At 44.6% G+C, this 19,415-nt stretch overlaps 1 protein-coding gene across 1 annotated transcript; it reads left to right on the plus strand.

The window, feature by feature from the left end:
• The first annotated feature begins 6,077 nt into the window (after positions 1–6,077).
• On the plus strand, positions 6,078–19,008 carry CUNH2orf42 (chromosome unknown C2orf42 homolog). Its single transcript, XM_024207770.3, has 8 exons — positions 6,078–7,376; positions 10,541–10,651; positions 11,001–11,105; positions 13,208–13,312; positions 15,774–15,881; positions 16,193–16,293; positions 17,161–17,323; positions 18,358–19,008. Exons 1-8 carry the CDS (start codon positions 6,533–6,535, stop codon positions 18,564–18,566), a joined length of 1,746 nt encoding a protein of 581 aa, XP_024063538.2. The 5' UTR covers positions 6,078–6,532; the 3' UTR covers positions 18,567–19,008.
• Positions 19,009–19,415: the final 407 nt, after the last annotated feature.

Genomic DNA, 19,415 nt, shown 5'->3' on the forward strand with positions numbered 1-19,415 from the left:
CGCATGTATCCATGTGATGTCATCGATGTCGCTGTGATATATCGGTTTATGGTGATGCGGTGCATGCGCCTGTGTGATGTTATTGATGTCGCTGTGATATATCGGTGTAACCATGGTGCTGCGGCCCATGCGCCTATGTGATGTCATTGATGGCCCTCTGATATATCGGTGTAACCATGGTGCTGCAGCACATGCACCTGTGTGATGTCATCAGTGCCATGGTGACACAGAAGTGTAACCGTGGTGCTGTGATACCGCTTGTGTGATGTCATCAGTGTCGCTATGACACTGGTGTAGCCATGGTGCTGTAACGCACGTACCCTTGTGGCACTATGCTGTGTCATCTCTGCAGTCACTGTGACACCGCAATGTAAAGATGCCACAGTGCATGTGGCTACGTTTGGTAGACCAAGTGATGCCATGAAGTCACTGTGGTATGACATCAGTGTCACATCACAGTGTTTGGCCTCTTGATGTGATGATGTAGAGGTGCACATGACCAGGTTGTGGGTCCTTTATTATCTTCATGGCATCATTGTATTGTGATGTCATATCATTTGGCATAGTGATGTGATGATGCCTTGAAGACACAGAATTTGCATCTTTATGGTAACTTCACAACAGCTCTGTGCATTGTTGCTACATTGTAAACATCAAAACACTTGGGAAATCACAAACCTTTGTATCATGATGTGGCATCACCATGAAATGCCACTATCAGGTCAACCTGTGCTGTAATGTGATATCCTCCAACCATCGGAGGCTGTGACTACCCAAGGGTTTTGGGGGTGGGAGGGTTGGTAAAACTTGCTCATTTTTGTTAAAAGTGATGCAGACCCGTGATAGTTTTAGTACAGATAGACAAATCGCCTGTGGTCACTTTAAGCATTGTGGTGTCTAACCCTGATCTGAGCACCTGCCAAATGATAGGGTTTTAAAAACACTGGGAGCCTTGTCTACTTTAGTGTCTTTACTGTGAACACCAGCACTCCCAGAGTTAGCAACAGTGGGTTTTTTTGTTTGTTTGTTTGTTGTTGTTGTTGCCAGAAATGCCTAGGGTAGCCATTGAGTTACCATGATGTTCTGCTACAGCATTCTACACAACAACTTCTTTAATATTTGGTGATGTGATGGTGCAGAGGTTGTTATATAACAATATTTTTGCCTCACGTTCATGTAATCAATTCATAGTGGCAAAGCGAAAGGAACTTTATCCCAAAAAATGCTGGATCAGGATATCGTGTGCTCTGGCTCATCTGATGTACCAACTACCCTTCTGTATTAGAGGGTATGTCTACACTTACCGGAGGGTCCGGCGGCAGGCAATCGATGTTCTGGGATCGATCCCGGAAGTGCTCGCCGTCGACGCCGGTACTCCAGCTCGGCGAGAGGAGTACGCGGCATCGACGGGGGAGCCTTCCTGCCGCGTCTGGACCCGTGGTAAGTTCGGACTAAGGTACTTCGAATTCAGCTACGTTATTAACGTAGCTGAATTTGCGTACCTTAGTCCGAAGTGGGGGGGTAGTGTGAACTGCTTCATGATTATGCTAAATAGGGACAGCCGTCGGGCTCCTGGCATATTGACAGTGCAGCAAAATTTGGACTCACTTAATTTAGGAAGATCTAAAAACTGTAAATGATTTGGATCAATCTGTTCAGTCTAGCTTGTAAATTATCTTTTTATTTAATTCAAGGCATGTGTGATTAAGGAAGGAAAGACACCTAGCAAACAACTGCATTCAGACACACTGCTTACCTAGTACTTCTATGCTCTTCGTCTGCATCTTTTAAATATAAATCAAGGAACAAAGACCAAATAATCCCTCAAAAGAATCTTTCAAACTATGTGACATTTTCTTCTCCAGTATTTTCTGAGCTCTTATTATCTTTGTGTATCAGCTACATGCTGTTTTTTTTATATATAAATAACAAAACAGAGATTCCTCTGAATTTGTAACATTATAGGATTACTTTACCAGAGCCAAGTTTGTACATGTTTGGTAGCTGTTCTTCAAAGTTCCATAACTTCTCATTCAGTCCTTGGTGAATCTGTCATATTGCCAGCCTTATTCCATTAAAATCCTTCCTCACCCCTCATCTCTTTGAATGCCTACAAGTGAGTCGACAATATTACCATACAAATAAAAACAAACTTCCAACTTATTTCTTCATCTGGTTCCCAGTGTCGACTCTGTCTTGCTTAGATTGTAAGCTCATTGGCGCAGGAAATGGCTTTATTTTTGTGTCTCATCTTTTGTCATAGAATATCATAGAATATCAGGGTTGGAAGGGACTCAGGAGGTATCTAGTCCAACCCCCTGCTCAAAGCAGGACCAATCCCCAACTAAATCATCCACATGCACATTGCTGGCACTGAACGGACAAATAATAACACTTATGACAAGGTCCACATCCTGTGAAATAAATTGACATCATCCTTTGCTCCATCATAAGATAGCTCTGAGCACAAATAGGTGAATAGGTGTTTGTGTAGTTGGCGAGGACTCAGTTCAATTTCCCATCTACAAAACGTAAGAAAACTGAAATCTGCCAAAGTTCATTGGGCTATTGCTAATGGTCTCAGTAAGGACTTGTTCTCTGACCTAGTCATTTTGGCTATATTTAGACTTGGAACAATGAGATTTTTTGGGGGTAATTATCGGTAAATGTCGATTTCGCTGTACACTGAAGTCAATGCAAAAATATTTTCATTAAGGATCAAAATGTACAGATAGGCAAAGTAAGAAAAGAACTATTTAAGAACTTACTAGAGTTTGACTTAAGGGTATTTACTTTGTGTATTTTGACATGTGACGTTGACAATTTGTGTTTAACAGTTATAAAACTTTAACTTTTAATCTCAACAGTTACTGTCATTAAATCATTTTGGTCCTCCCCTCTCCCCCACATAATTTCCTGCAACTGTGAAAATTTAAATAGATAAAAATTAAAAAAGCTTACAACGAACCATTGATATTACCAGTAAAAATTATAAATAAAATCTGATTCTGCCTAGCCTAGTTTATTTCATTTTGTATAGTAAAAGCCATTAGATCACTTGGTCCTCTCATTTTTTTGCCAAAGTCCTAACCTTATACATTCTACTCCTGGATGTCCAGTGTGTTTCAAAGGTCACTTTCTGCTGCATTAATTGTAGATCCAGGTTTCACCCTCCGTGCAGCTCTGCTCTGTTGTGCCCTCACAGCAACAGCATGACAGTCTGCCACCAACAGATCAAACGGAACTTCTTTATTATGACACCTAAAATTTAGAGGCTAGACACTGGTCAGAATTCCAGGAAGACTTGAAAGCATCAGATCGCATCTTTTCCCATCCCCCCCCCAACACAGAGCCCACATGAGACATTCTTAGCTGAAGATGTGAGTACAACTTATGGCCTATGTTGCTTTTCCTCTGAAGGAAGCGTCAGCAGCGATATTGGGTGACATTGTGGTGGTGTGGGTGGAGGCAGAGATGGATTTATAAGCCTGTTGTATATAACGTTGACTTTTTTGTCTGCACCTCCCAGCATGCTGGGAACTCCAGCTGTAATGCCCACATATATATATATATATATATATATAATCAAATGTGGAAAATAGTTGATCACCCCATATCTTCACCTTCAGGGCTCTGCACAACTGTTCCCTCATCTCACTGATTTTTTTAATCCGTTTTCCTGCTCTCATATTCACCTTATCTTTCATGTCATCCCCCTATTCACTCCTACACACGGGACTGACTCGCACTCTCTTAATAACCACTAAGGACGTACCCTTACATTTCTAAGTGCCTTTCTTCCTCCCAATTCAGTTTGCCATTGACTACTTCCTGCAAGCCACATACGGAACTCTCATTGTCAGCCCCATACAGACAGGGGAGGCTACCATCATGGCAGGAGGCCAGCTGTCATACAGAGAACCAGTGCACAGCTCACTCTGCAGCAGTGGGGAGTGAGCAGATTTTGGCCATGAGCCTGGAGCAAACCCTTACACTTTGAAAGCTGCTGGGGGATTGTTAATGTCCATGCAGAGGAGAAAGGAGATTTTATATCTATTTAAAGGACACATTAAAAAGACCCCTTATAACAAGCTGTATAGAAGTCAGTGTTTCTGCCTTAGAAGAGCTGAGACAACTCTGCCCGCATTTGACACCTGGGCCCAGATCATCAAAGATATTTAGATACACCTCTACCCCGATATAACGTGACCCGATATAACACGAATTCGGATATAACGTGGTAAAGCAGTGCTCTGGGGGGGCAGGGCCGTGCACTCCGGTGGATCAAAGCAAGTTCGATATAATGCGGTTTCACCTATAACGCGGTAAGATTTTTTGGCTCCCGAGGACAGTGTTATATTGGGGTAAAGATGTACCTACCTGCATTACAATCCCATTTAGATGCCTATATACTTTTGAGGGGCCCTGGTGCTTAGAGTACTATCCAGATTGCTAGCAAGGGGTCAAGACCCTGATCCTTGCAGCCTTAACTCTGAGTTGTCTTGTGGGGCCTGATTTGCCTCTAACACAGTTTTACACTGGTGTAATTCCATTGACATCAATGGAGTTATTCCTGATTTACACCCGGGGGGGAGGCTCTGTGTCTTTAGCAGACCTACTTCTGAGTTAGGGCTGAAAGATGAGATCCCTACGTAGTAAGAATATCATAGCAATGCCATTCTGATCAGAGTTTTAAGTTCAGACCTTGTCTACACACAAAAGTTATACTGCTTTCATTATATGGGTATAGGTAATACAGTACCACCCTCCTCATGTGCATGCATTTATACCAGTATAAAAGTGCTTATACTGGTATAGCTTTTTCCCATATGGGACAGAGGGAACAGGAATAAGCAATACTGGTATAAGGCACCTTTATGTTGATGTAACACCGGGTATAATTGGTAAAACTCACACACCGGTATAAAACTGTGTGTAGACCAGGCCACAGGGTGGGCGGAGTAGTATTATGGATATATAGGCTCCTTTGTTTTCAATTTAAACTGTTTTTTACTGAAAAAATCTTGGGTTTTACAAAAAATATTATTCGTTTTTTTCCAATTTTCACCCTACTTTTGTATCATTCAAATATATAGAAAATAACTTGCTTTATTAGGAAAATACATATGTCGCATGCATTGCATCTTATTATGATACTACATTAGTCTGTGTGTATATGCAAAGCAGCCTGTGGTGGTAACGCTAGAAGATACACACAATAAACAAACAGGCACCCACGCAAGCCCTGAAGTGCCTGCGCATCTGAACGTACTGATGAATTTCACGCCCACCACAGACACATTTCAAGCTGTTAGCAGGGAACGGTTTAAAGATCTGACCCACTAAAATGGGAAGAAAATGAAAATTGGTATCAGAATGTGTTTCAGCACACAAGGAAAGTTTAAAAACAAAAACAGGAGGAAAGGATGAAGTGGAATGTATGCGCTACAAATGATGTGGCTCAATTCTTAAATGTCAATATTTATTGGCTAATAGTTCTGTTTACACAACAGCAAACTGTTTATTCCAATGAAAAGTTTTATTTGGGGATTAGAGGATGTATTGTTTTCTTAAACTCAGAGGAGAAATTGTGTTTTGAGTTCTGTTTTAGTTCTGCAGCAAACCACATTAAATTCCATTCATCAAAGCATTAATCTACTGCATACTTTTCCCCCTGTCCTTCCGTCCACCAAAACAAACCCTGATATTTACTCAGAAAAATTATTAATAGCTTTTTCCGCCAATTTTCACCTCTTTTTGTTGCAGTAATAAACACCAGTAAATTCCCGGGGAAAATTAAATAAAATAAAAAACAAAAATGAAGGGCCCTATTGATATAGTAGGTGTCTTTAAACTTTACTTTCTCCTGGACTGAAGAGACTTAAAATAACGTATAGCCTGAACACGATGCCGTGTGTGAGACAGAGAGACAGCGTTGTCTCCCCCAAGCTTTTTTTGAAAGAGCTCCCACCATCACCTCCAGCTAAAGAAGCACTAGGATCAATCGGCCACCACTATTTTAACCAACGTGCCTGAGATTTTCAGAGCTGCATAAGGGATTTGGACACCCAGCTGCCCCGCTTCACACAGTCCAAGTCTCTCAGCTTGGAAAGTGGCTATGTATGCATGAGGCTGACTGCATCTATGGGGCCCCTTTGTAGATTTAGTCCTAAATTCTTTTCAGTTCTTTGATTAAGAGAAGCTGGGATGAACAACACAGGTAAGGACACTCTTTGAAATATAATTTTTAATCCTTGGATTCTGTTCCTAGCTCTGCCACTGACCTGCCATGTGATTTTGGGCAAGTCACTTCCCCTCTCTCTGCCTCTGTTTCCCACCTTTTGTCTGCTTTGTCTGTTGATCTGCTGAGGGCAGAGGCTGTCTCTCACTATGTGTTTGTACAGCTCCTAGCACACTGGGGCATTGAGTTCCATTGCGGCCTCAAGGTGCGATTGTAATACAAATAATAATAATATGAGCAGCTAGGGAGCGAAGCAGGAGATCCAGTTTGATTGACTTCTTGACTTCTCTGATGTTTCAGGCTCCCTGGAGGATGGACCCAAACTCAGTGAGGACTAAAGTCCCGGCCTTCTTATCGGACTTGGGAAAAGCTACGCTCAGGGGAATAAGGAAATGTCCCCGCTGCGGCACTTACAACGGCACCCGAGGGCTGAGCTGCAAGAACAAAACCTGTGGGACGATTTTTCGCTACGGCGCTCGGAAGCAGCCTGGCGTCGACGCCGTGAAGATCATCACGGGCTCGGATCTGCAGATCTACTCGGTACGGCAGAGAGACCGGGGGCCAGACTACCGGTGCTTTGTGGAGCTGGGGGTTTCAGAGACAACCATCCAGACTGTGGATGGAACTATCATCACGCAGCTCAGCTCCGGACGCTGCTATGTCCCGTCGTGTTTGAAGGCAGCCACTCAAGGCGTGGTGGAAAACCAGTGCCAGCACATCAAGCTGGCTGTGAACTGTCAGACCGAGGCCACCCCTTTAACCTTGAAAAGCTCCATCTTAAACTCCATGCAGGCCTCCCCCGAAACTAAGCAAACCATCTGGCAGCTGGCAACGGAGCCCACCGGCCCCCTGGTTCAAAGGATTACCAAGAATATTCTGGTAGTGAAGTGCAAGGCCAGTCAGAAGCACAGCTTGGGGTATCTCCACGCTTCCTTTGCTCAGAAGATGAGCAATAAGAATGTGCCAGAGCACAGGTTTCTCTGCTCGTGCCAGACTCTGAAATCCAGCAAGGCCAGCTCTGCCAAGGAAGAGGCTGCCCAGAGATGCATTCACTTCTTCGCCTGCATCTCTGCCTTTGCCAGCGACGAGACCCTGGCGCAGGAGTTCTCGGACTTCCTCAGTTACGATTCCAGCGGTAAGCGGAGCTAGGGCAGGGGTGGGCCTGCGGGGAGGTTTAGAATGACGAAGCGAGTGAAAGAAGATGGTGGGGTGGGTGGGGGAAATGAGAGAGCGCAGGGTTTGGTGAGCAGTATTCCAACTGATGGGGAGTATCTGCATGGGGATGGATTGCCTGAACGCTGCTGTCCGTTCCCCCATCTGACGACTGCTAAACCATGCCGGCCACAGAGCATTTCTATCTCTGGCTCAGAAAACAAATGTGGCCTGCAGCAGATCAGAACCACAGGGGGCTATCGCCCCCTTCCCAGGCTTGATTACCCACCTCATCCCCATGTACGTAACTTACTTTAGAAGAGGAAGCAGAAACCTTACGTGGATGGTCTGGGTGGGAGTACTGAGTCAGAGGCAGTAGCACAGTGGATCATTGCTGGCTGGCTTCCTTCCTGTTGGGCTGTCTTATGTGGAAGAAAATCAAGAACCCAGGAGTGGGAGGCAGATGAGTGTTTCTTTTGGGGTAGCTAAACTGGGAGGGAGCATCTCTCCATTCAGGGGTTAGGGGTACACAAGTCTAATGGGCTTTAAAGGGTTTTTTTGGGTAGGGAGGTGGATTTGGGCCTGTAAGTGATGTACGTTAAGAGATGATTGTCTAATCAACCTGCTTAAATACGGCACTGTGCTGTTTTGGCTTTGAAAGAATCTATTCTCACGGCCTCTGAAAGCTCCTTACTCACCTGGATTAGAGTGGATAAGTTCTTTATTTTGCAGGGAAGGATGCCTGGTTTGGGAGAAGTTAAAAAGTTTAACTAGGATAGGAATATAGACCTCCATTGGGCCTGGATGAATGACAGTTTTAACCTGAGTTTGGATGTTAGCACGAGTGACAAGCCCAAACTATGTGGCCAGAAGAAGAGAGGATGAGAAAGAAGGATTGTTTGTGTTTAATCGGTAGTGACCCTTGAAATACCAGGGTTATCTTCTTTACGGTTTGGGTTGAGGTAACACGCTTAATTGGACAGAAAACCTTGATGAGGTTCATCAGGTCTTCAGTGGAGGGGAAAGGACAAAATTCCACCCTAAGCTGCCTCTTCTGGGTTTAGCTAAGGTCCAGTAACCAGCAATAATGTCATTTATTATAGTGTATAAAAGGCAAGGTTTTAGGGGTTTCTTTGTCAGAGCTGTTCCTTCCCCTTCTGGAGTCATGCCATGACATGAATGTATCTCCCAAGGTATACTGTTGTGAGTATTTGGCCAGTGCTTCTAACTATATTGTCACTAGGACATAGTGTAAAAGTGGGTATATGTTTGTATTTGTATTTTGGAGGTAATCTACATCAAGTGGCCTTTGGACTAATAAAAGAACATTTGTGTGGAAGCTGAGTAAACTAATTATTTCCAACATCTAGCTAATCCAAATTGGCTACGTGAACATTAAGGGCTTGATTTTGCTCGGTATTTAGGGACCTAAAGATAGATCATGGGAGTTAGGCACCGAGGTGCTCTTGAAAATTCCAGTTGGCATCTAGCATAAATACCCTTACTAAATTTAGGTTCCTAAATACCTTTCAAAATGTTGGCTCTATGGGACTAATTCTGATTTATGCCAGTGTAATTAAGATCAGGAACAAAACTACGCATTGGTGCTACACCAGTGTAAATTATTATCTGTATTGGGGAGCAGGGGAGAACCCCCGTCACGGATCAAGGTCGCACTGTGCTAGGTGGTGTGAAATTGGTGTATGATCGGAACCAGGCTCTCACTGGCCAAACTATATTAACATGCATTAACGCTGCTGCTGACTTGCTGCGTGACCCTAGGTAAGTCTCTTAACCCATCAGTGTCTCACTTTCCCCATCTATAAAATAGAACTGATCATACCTAGTAACTTTGGGGGCTTAAGTGATTAGTGAAGTGCTTTGAGATCTTTGGGTGAGAAGTGCTAAAGAAGTGCAAGGTATTATGATTATTGTTCAGCCATTACCATGTCCATTTTCACCACCATTTTGCCAACATGTACATACTGGGCCTGGTTAATCTCTCATGTAACACTGTTTAACCTGGTGGGGCTACCCCATGAGAGGAATTGGCCTATTGAGTTCATTACCTCTTAAATTACAAAGCAATCCCGTCAGCCGTATTTTGGAAATCAGCTAAACCTGGTGCAAGCAGGTACAGTTCCTATTGAAGTCAGAGTTGTATCTGTTTGCACGGGGAATGAATGAATCTTGCTTTGACTACAGTAGCTGTTGTGCCGGCCATACAGAGATGTGTTGTGGTTTGATATTAGTTAGGATCACTAATATGGAAGCAAAAGCTGCCGCACACAGAAGGAATGGAGACCCAAGCTTACACTGACATCTTACCTAGGGTTACCTAGGGAGGTGGTGGAATCTCCTTCCTTAGAGGTTTTTAAGGTCAGGCTTGATAAAGCCCTGGCTGGGATGATTTAGTTGGGGATTGGTCCTGCTTTGAGCAAGGGGTTGGACTAGGTGACCTCCTGAGGTCCCTTCCAACCCTGATATTCTGTGGTTCTATGATTCTTATCCATGTCTGTATTCCTTTTGATTTGCCCCTCCACCGTCACCCCCCGCCATCTCTAATATCCTAGCATTTCCTTAGTAGCAAGTGTTATTGTTAAAATGGCAAAATGCTTTTAGTTATGACTCCTTCCCCTCCATCCCTCACCCTATTTTCACTTTTAACTTGTCAAACTATTCTCTTTTGGGGATGACCAAAGTTGTTTGTTTGTTTTAATTCTAACAGTCGTGTACACGTGGGAAGGAAGCTCTTTTCTCACTCTAAAAGCTGCTACATATTTTTTTCACACCTGTAACTCAAGGTAGCTGGACTCTGGATATGTGGCTTATTGACAGTCCGAGAGCCTTACTTGTGTGGTGAGTAAGGATTTGCAGAAACAGGCCCCTTATTAACGTGGAGAGGGAGAAATGGTTAGAAATTATCAAAGCTGTGAACGTTTGAAAATACAGACTAAGTTTAGATCTTGCACTTTCAGATAAGGAACCTCACACGTGGGTAGCCCCACTGAGTTTAGTTGGATTATGCACGTCTGTCAATTTAAGCATGCACATACATGTTTGCAGGATGGGGGCCGGGATGTTGCATTAACCTAGCGCTTAATTATAATTGATTAGTTATAAAGACTCAAGGGTTGTTTTTTCCAGGTCTCAAAGGGATCAGAGTGCCCCAGTTAGTTTGCCATCCTGAATCCACCGTGCAGGCTGGCGAGCCCACTGCTTCCAAGCCAAAAAAGAGGAAAAAAGATGAAGCATCTGGTAAGGGACCATTTCAGTTCTTTAATAGGGGTTTCAGTGGATGTCTGTAGATTGGACCAGGTCATTGCTGATTTGGAGGAACATTTGAATCTTCTAACCGGCCTGTGATTTTTTTTAACGGGATTCAATGAAACTAGATGTTTCCTCTGTCTTGTCTCTGAGTGCACTTGGAGTGCTGGTTGTTAGAGGTGGAAAGCACCTTGTCGATTCCATCCCTGTGCAAGGATGGAGCCCCTGGGGATCTCAGTTGTTAAACTTGACGATCAGAAGCTACTATTCTAGCTCTGCAGGTTACAAAGAGTGTGTCGCTAAAGCTTGGAAGCTAAAGCTTTTTTAAATTGAACCTAAGGTACACAAGGAAATAGTCCACTCCTGGCTCAAGATCCAGCCAACTGCAATCTGAAGAAAAGCGGACTGAAAAAGCCAGCTGTTGCGTCTTCACTAAAAAGGCAAGGTAAGTTTCATTTCTGCGGTCTCTTTCGCTCAGCCATAAGAGCAGCAGAAATACAAAAATACCTAGTGAGTGGGGAAAAAAATGCTGCAAACCACGGGCCAGATCCTTAACTGTGGTGAATTAGCATAGCTCTATAGAAGTCAATGGAGCCGTGCATATTTACACCAGCTGGTGATTTGGCTCAAAGTTGTTATAACCCATGTGAAAGAAACATTATGGGCCCGATTCTCCTCTCGCCTACGCTGGTGTAACTCCATTGGAATAACTCCAGCTTTGCAATGGAGTGTGAGATGAAAATCAGACCCTATATTCCTAAGCTCTCTTATTGCAACTGATGGTTCCGTGCTGCTCTTCTGTAATTCCTCCTGCATATTGGCAAAACTATACACCCGAATAACAGTGTCTGTCTGAAAGATGGTGCTGACTCTCTCTTGTGTAGCTGCTTGGGTTTGTGCCTTCTCATACCGAGTTTTAAAAAAAAAGTGTCTGTAGCGGGGATAGTGTTGTGTTTATATAAAATAAAAAATTGTTGAAGATGAAACTGAACAGTTTGGCCAAATGGGAATAGAAAACTGACTTGAGTTTTTATTTTGGCCTTTGTCACTGTGTCGTCTCCCAGCTGCATGTCTGAGTGAGATGATTCTTTGCCAGAATCAGTGAACAGATGCATTTTACAACCACGTGGTGGCAAATATTTGTGCAAAAAGACAAACCAGGTTCTGTCTCCTGATCTTCTAAAGTCTGGGGGCCTGATTCTCCTCTCCTTTACTCTTGAGTTACTGCATCAAAGCCAGAAGAGTTACACCAGTGTATTCTATGTAAGGGCGAGCCAACACTATCGTTCTGGCTGGGGACACACCAAGCGCAAACGGCACTAACTCAAATAACTCCTGGCTTTCTTTTGGCTATTTATACATGTATATTTTAGAACTGTTTATTTACCTCTCATTTTAGGATCGCTTATTTCTCTCTATATTTAGGATTATTTCTGTTTACCATGATAGATACTTAGGGACTTAAGGCTCAATCCAATTCCCATGGAAACCTGTGAGACCCTTTCCATTGACATTAATGGTATTTGGATCAGGGTCTTATAAAATAAACATTTTCTTTTCCTATTTATTCATTTTCCTTATTCACCTGAAATTCATGATTGCCAGTGGTTTGTTAGATTTTTCTTAGCACTCTAGCTCTTTCCTAGAAAAAGTAATGAGAGAAAAGACCGAACAAATCAGTTTTCCTTTTCTCTGCTTAAAACCATTTACTGCAATCTCTGACTCCCTCTTGTATCTCATCAACTCTCAGCTGAAAATATCTTTGTTCCTTGTTTGTGCATCTTACTTTTTCTTATTTGGCTGTACATGCCAACTGTCGGGCCCCAATGACTTGTAATAGTAGAGCTGAGTGAATAAAGGCTTTTTAGGTTGGGGGCTGCCCCAAAAAATCTGAAAAAGAAATCTGGTTCGATTGGAGCCAAAGTGAATTTTTTCATCAAATTGACCCAAAATGTCTTGCGTTCTTTGTTTCATTTTGGGCATTTTCCACCTTTTTTTTAAAGTTTGTTTGTTTTTTAAAGCCGACAACATTTTGATTTTAAATTCGGTCTTGAAATGATCCTGTTGAAACAGAATGTTTCCGAATTTTCTTCCCCAGCCGAAGCTATTCATCATATTCAACCCAAATTCAGAAATAGTTTTGGATCCCCCAAAAAAATAATTTCGGCAGAAAAACAATTAGACAAAAAACATTCACTCAACTGTAATTATATCCCCCTGAAAATGGGATGCATACTGGATACAAGGTCTTCTTCATCATAGCAGAAATGTTGCTGTTCATTGCTCTCACATACTCTGCACCCTATATTTCTGCTTTGCATTTAGTGAAGGGCATCAAGTTCTGGAAACTGTCTGATAAATGTAATGCTGAATATACTTTGGTATATATGTATGCACACAGAAAGCTTCTGGTGTGAATCCAGCATGTATGTGGCCTTTCATTGCTTATTGTTTCCTTTGGGAACCGCATTGGGGAAGTGAAGAATGCTCATCCTCTCTGTTTAAAGAGAGCAATTGTATTTAATGAAGGGTTTCCTTTTCTTTTAGCCTGTAATCAGCTGCTGGATGAGTCACAGGTGACCTTGTCCTTCCAAGAATGGCTGGCCAGTGTCACCGAACGCATCCATCAAACCATGCATTACCAATTTGATGGTAAGTGTTGTCTGGGAGCCACCTCGTGAGAGCCTAGAATCTTGTCTTCTTGCTGCTTCATCCTTAAAGCAGCAACAATAGTTAAGCAGCGTAAGTTGTGATCAGCTTTAAATATCTGCTGGGTCAAAGGGAGAAGAGCATGTGGCTGGGGTGGGGCAAGCATTTCATTGATGTGGGTGTTTTCTTCAGTCTTGATTTTCTCTGCAGTGGTTCTCAAACTTTCCAGACGACTGTACCCCTTTCGGGAGTCTGATTTGTTTTGCGTACCACAAGTTCCACCTCACTTTAAAACGACTTGCCTACAAAATCAGACGCAAAAATACAAGTGTCACCGCCACACTAGTACTGAAACATTGCTGACTTTCTCCTTTTTCCCATATAACTACAAATCAGCTGGAGTATAAATATTGTACTTACATGTCAGTGTGATACTTGAGCCTGTGTTTCACTTGGGAGCCTTGTCTGAAGCCGGAGCCTTGCGTGGCAGGGCTGAAGCCCGAGCCCCCCCCGCTGCCCGCGGCTGAAGCATGTAACGTAGCTTCACAGGGGTCCCTGTGGCACGAGGCCCTGAGCAATTGCCCTGCTTGCCACCTCCTAACACCGGCCCTGCACTTGCGATTCCCCTAAACCCATCCTGTGACACCCCCACTCCTGGGAGTCACAATCCCCCAGACACTGATCTAGATGAGTTGAGTACCCCCTAGAAAACCTCTGTGTACCCCTAGTTGAGAACCACTGCTGTAAACATCAAACATGGTCTGAATTGTTGCATGAGGCTTTGTTAGGGTGACCAGATGTCCTGATTTTATAGGGAGAGTCCTGATTTTTGGGTCTTTTTCTTATATAGGCTCCTATTACCCCCACCCTCGTCCTGATTTTTCACACTTGCTGTCTGGTCACCCTAGGCTTTGTGCTGGCCTTCTGCACTGGGATGAGTTTTGTCCTTAAGGCTAGATTGTGTCTTTAGGCGAAGGGGTGGTGCATTAGCTGCAGGATGCATTGTGCCGTGGAGACATCTCAGATGCACAGCTCCTCCCCTGTTCTCCTCTTGTCCGGGGAGGTGTGTCTGGAATAAAGAACGCTGCTGCAATCCTTACAAGGGTGCATTTAGCTGTTCCTCTGACACCTGGCGGCGCAATTGGGGCGGGTGAAGCTGGGCCGAAGCTCCATCCAATCCTAGCTCTTCTCTGTCCTCTCCCCACCCGTGGGCTCACAGGGATATGCTCTGCACCTAACTTGGACCCAAAATCTGGGTAGGCCTTATTGGCTGTGCAGGGCAGCGGGGTGCTCCGCTGAGGAAGCACTAGGGACAATCTAACCATTCATGATTTGGGATCTTAAACATTATGATCTTTGGCAACCAAAGATTTTCCAGTACTGAGGAAATTCAAGTGTGGGGAACGCCAACCTTATCGCTGATTTTCTTCCTGAAAAGCCTGGGTGGGGTTGGGTGAAAGATATGCCTCGGCACAGTTTTTATGAGCCAGTCCAGTGGCTGAATAACTTCTTCCGGCCAGCAGGAGTTCTAGGTTTTTTAAAACAAAAATCCTTTACTGGCACATCATTTGTAGTCTGTACATCTCCATTGTTGCCAATGCACCCTGGGTAGTCAGGGTCTGCTGCAGCAAACGCTAATGAGAACTAGATCACTTCAGTATAGTGCATGTCATTCGGATAGGCCTCAAAGTCCTTTACAAACCTTTGCTTGTTCACACTTGGTACATGGGTTCATAAGTGGTGTTAGAAGCATGCTACAGATATGGGAGGAAGGTGCTACGGACGGATATAAAAGCCCGTCAGTAGAAGGTTATTGTAGTTGGTTATAAGCAACTTTTTGGACTCTACGGCTATTGATTAACTGTTTATTACACCTGTTAATCATTTATGAACTCTTTGTAAAGGGAATCTTATTGTAAAGTGGGACCCATTTACTGATCCTCGGTGTAGACTGAAATCAGTGGATTTATACTAGTTGAAGATCTGCCCTCGCAACCATGAATCATTTCACCTTCTACTGAAAGTGGACGTGGCAGCTTAGTTAACAGCACACAGCAATGCTACACTGCCATTTAGGGCAAGAAGCAAAAAGCTCCGTAGCCCATTGAAATTGCAGGAGCAATTTAGTTAGGCTAAATGTAATTGTCCAAGTAGGAATTTGGCCAGTGCCCCCTAATTCCATGCTGGGACACTGGTTTGATACTGACGCAGAGGGTACGTTCTTTCCTGCAGCACCCAGTGTTAGCTGGGGAGGTCTGCCATCCAGTTACTGACCGGGCCCTGGCCCTGCTTAGCTTGTGAGATCTGACAAGACCTTAAAGGGAAAACAAAACTGATTATCTCTTGTGCTAGTGAAACCAAATCCTTGTAGAAGCACTTAAGAATATTTATTCATATCATGTCCCATACCACCTGTTTCCAGTCAAACTGTTCCTTTTTTTTCTCCTCTTGGTTTAATGTGCAGGCAAACCAGAGCCACTGGTGTTCCATATACCACAGTCTTTCTTCGATGCCCTGCAGCAGAGGATTTCCATAGGAAGCACAAAGAAACGGCTGCCTAATTCCACTACAGGTACAAGATCTTATGATCTCATAAGCGCAAAGCTTTGGAAATCTAAACACTGGGAAATCTCTGGTGGTTTCCATGCAGAAATCTGTCTAGTTTAGTGTTTTTAGGCCCTGTATTGGGAGTGTGAGTATAAAAGCTATGGGTGAGGTTGGGGGTACACTGTTGGCCGGGCTGCAATGCACGGTGCTTCCTTCAGGTTACAAAGAAAATGAAAGGACCACTGGCTATCTCTGGGGATTGGTGGTGGGATATGGAGCCATCGGATATAGAAAAGCGATGGCCCTACATCTGTAATATGGTCTTCCTGTTTACAGCTTTTGTCCGGAAAGATGCCCTTCCCTTGGGTACCTTTTCCAAATACACCTGGCACATTACCAACATCCTGCAGGTCAAGCAAATATTTGACACTCCTGAGGTAAGGCCTGTTTGTTCTCCTGGTTCCTCACTAAAGACCAAGCAGGGAGCCCAGCTGGTTAGGTCAGCAGGCTGGAGAGGAGACAGGGCAGAGCTAGACACTGCTCCCGCAAACACACGCATTGAGTTCAACGGGGCTACTCACCTGGGTAAAGTCAGATCTATGCAACCAAGTTTTATCAGCATGGCTTTGTCATGTAGCAGCCTGAAACCCCCCTATGTAGACTCAGCTTATACCAGCAAGTGTCTTTTTGCTGGTATAGCTTGTGTCATTCAGGGAGGGGAGGTGGCTTAAGTATACCTGGAAAAGAACTGCATCTCCACTAGGGGGCGCTGCTGGTTTAGTTATATTGGCAAAGCCTTTATAGTGCAGACAAGCCCATAGAGTTTGCAGAATTGGGGCCCTCGATTGCTTCACAACAGAGTGATTCTGAGCTGGAAAGTCTGCAATGAGTGGAAAGCATTATTTGGCAGAATTCCTTCGGTGGGAACATTTGAGCAAGGATCAGGCGAGCATAGTCCAGCCTCAGCTAGAGGGACTAACTGATCACCCCAGCTGGGGTCAGGCAGGACTACCTCCTACAGCTTAGAAGCAAGGGCTTTGGTGATGGATTGGTGGGGGGGGGTTCTCTCTTCTGGAGCTCTGGGCAGGGACTGTAAGCTCAGATGGGCTTCCCCCCCCCGACTGTCCGCTTTCTGGGTCTGTAGAGGTGGTGGGCAGGCGCGTGTGAAGCTGAGGTTGTACGCCCCCGCTCTGCCTTGTTCCTGAGAGTCTGCAGGCTAAGGGACAGTGCCAAATACAGCTTGGTAGTGGTTGACGGCCACTAAAGCTCTATGCTGATCATCTGTGCCTGGCTTCTGTTGCAAGATGCCCTTGGAAATCACACGCAGCTTCATCCAGAACCGGGATGGGACCTATGAGCTGTTTAAGTGCCCGAAGGTTGAAGTGGAGAGCATCGCGGAGACATACGGGCGCCTGGAGAAGCAGCCGATTCTCCGGCCCTTGGAACTCAAAACCTTCCTCAAAGTTGGTAAGTTTATAACAGAGGGAAGAAGAGTGAAATCAACCCAAGCAGCTCTTACCTCCTGACCGGATCCTACCACTCTTGTTTGAGAAAAGAGAGAACTGTCATCCAGTGGTCTGAGCATAGGGGGGTGGGGGGGAAACAGACGGGACACCTGGGTTCATTTGTGTGTGAGGAGTCCTTAGTTCTGGTCATACTGAGTCAGACCAGTTGTCCATCTAGCCCAGTGGCCGGGGTCAGATGCTTCAGAGGGAGTGAACAGAACGGGGCAATTTCCCAGCTCTACCACTGACTCTGTGGGTGAAATTCACATCCTTACAGAGGGTCAGAACAAGATCTAGGCACCACTTATTTCCACTAGTGAACAGGCCTCGTGCTGATAAACTTCACCCTGCCTCAATCTGAGCGAGTGGCCTCACCTCTCTGTGTCCCCAGCGCTAGACCGGGCTAGTGATGCTTTGTCCTCCTTTGTAAATGTGTTGGATGAAATCACGTGCCCAGTACTGTCAGCTCCACCACACGTGTCATCGTCCTGTTAAAGACCTCTGAGAAAACCCTTTCGTTGCAAAATGGGGATGGTTTTACATCATGGTAGTACCTAGAGGCCCCACTGTGTTTGGTGCTGTATAATCATGTCCTGAGACAGGCCCCATCCAAAAAATCTTACAGACAAGACAACGGCTGAAAGCAGGCAAGTGTTATTCTAATGAAGGGGCGGGGCATTGAGTCTCATGTGACATGATTTAATTCTGTGGCAGAAGTGGCCAGGAATTCTGGTTTGAGCCTGTGTTTGTGGGGTTCGTTTTTTAAGCAATCTTCATTATTATGGCACAATTAATGCCACTTGGGCAGCCTGGGTGTGCCCACAGATTGGGTACTTGGACATCTAAAATGACTGGCTATGCCTACAGATACTCAGCCTTAATTTTCAGCCTAGCTTTAACCAGCCCTGTCTGTGAGGTCATTTTATTACCTCCGGCTAATACACTGTTAGCGTGATACGGCTGAAATGCTACCTCCTCTTGCTTCTTTTCCCCCAGGCAACACATCACCTGATCAGAAGGAACCGACCCCTTTCACTATTGAGTGGATCCCGGATATTTTACCCCAGTCCAAGATTGGTGAGCTGAGGATTAAGTTTGAATATGGCCATCACAGGAATGGACATACCACTGAATACCAGGAGCAACGCCCTTCACTAGAACAGACCCTGGAGCTGACGCCTCTAACCACCATCACCTTTCCTTGACCTAACACCCAGCCCCTCTCCCCACTAAGTTTGCACAGCCCTGCTCCGTGGTCTCCGTGCTCCGGCCCGGGGCACTATTAGCATTGAACTTGTACGGGGTTCCATAGTGAACTGCTCTGTAAAGCTGATGTTTTCTGATTTCTAAATAGCCACCGGACCTACACTAGAAGAAAGAAACCTCACCTGCTCTATAAATAGCATACTTTGCTGCTGCTTCACATGTAGTCTTCACAACACACCTCTGCATTCCCAGTCACCAGGACGCATTCAAACCTTTGGGTTGTAGTTCCTTTCTATCGCTTCCCCCTGGAAAACAGACTTATCTACAGCTCACAGATGGGAGAAGACAATATATTACAAAGGGAGCTAGATCCTTGTATTACTACATGAACCATCATGGCATAGTCTGATTTTATGCCATATGTTAAAATATTTTTTTTAAATAAAGCACACTGGAAAACGGTGCTGCTTTTTGATTTCAACCTCTTTTGGCTGGAGGAAGGCAGTTTTAAAAGGAGATAAATCCCCGTAATAGGGTCCTTTTGTCCGTTCTGTCTCTGGACTTACAAAAATGCTGTTAGCCAGTCATGCCTGTGACGGGCGGGTGAACTTGGCTACAGAAGGGTTCGTAAGACTTGCTTCAGAGAGCAGCAGCCGCACCAAGCAATGCATTGCACGTCATGGGACTGCCGCTGCTTTTTCTTCTCCTGCCAGTTTTAGGCTCTAATCCCAAGGCTGTTGATGGCTGAGTCTTTCCACAGCCTTCAGTGGGCTTTGGATCAGGCCCTTCCTCCAAGCCCTGGTCACGTGTTTCCTGTTCAACAACAGCTCGGGTGTGTGCAAAACGCT

Source organism: Terrapene carolina, unplaced genomic scaffold, assembly GCF_002925995.2.
Source record: "Terrapene carolina triunguis isolate 2854851 unplaced genomic scaffold, T_m_triunguis-2.0 Scaffold53, whole genome shotgun sequence".
In the NCBI taxonomy this organism is placed as follows: domain Eukaryota; kingdom Metazoa; phylum Chordata; order Testudines; family Emydidae; genus Terrapene; species Terrapene triunguis.

Excerpts from the sequence above, each read along its gene's own strand:
- CUNH2orf42 (XM_024207770.3), top strand. The coding sequence starts at position 6,533 with ATGTTTCAGGCTCCCTGGAGGATGGACCCAAACTCAGTGAGGACTAAA. Across the intron at positions 7,377-10,540 it reads CCTCAGTTACGATTCCAGCG|GTCTCAAAGGGATCAGAGTG; the intron begins GTAAGCGGAGCT and ends TGTTTTTTCCAG. Across the intron at positions 15,882-16,192 it reads GCTGCCTAATTCCACTACAG|CTTTTGTCCGGAAAGATGCC; the intron begins GTACAAGATCTT and ends TCCTGTTTACAG.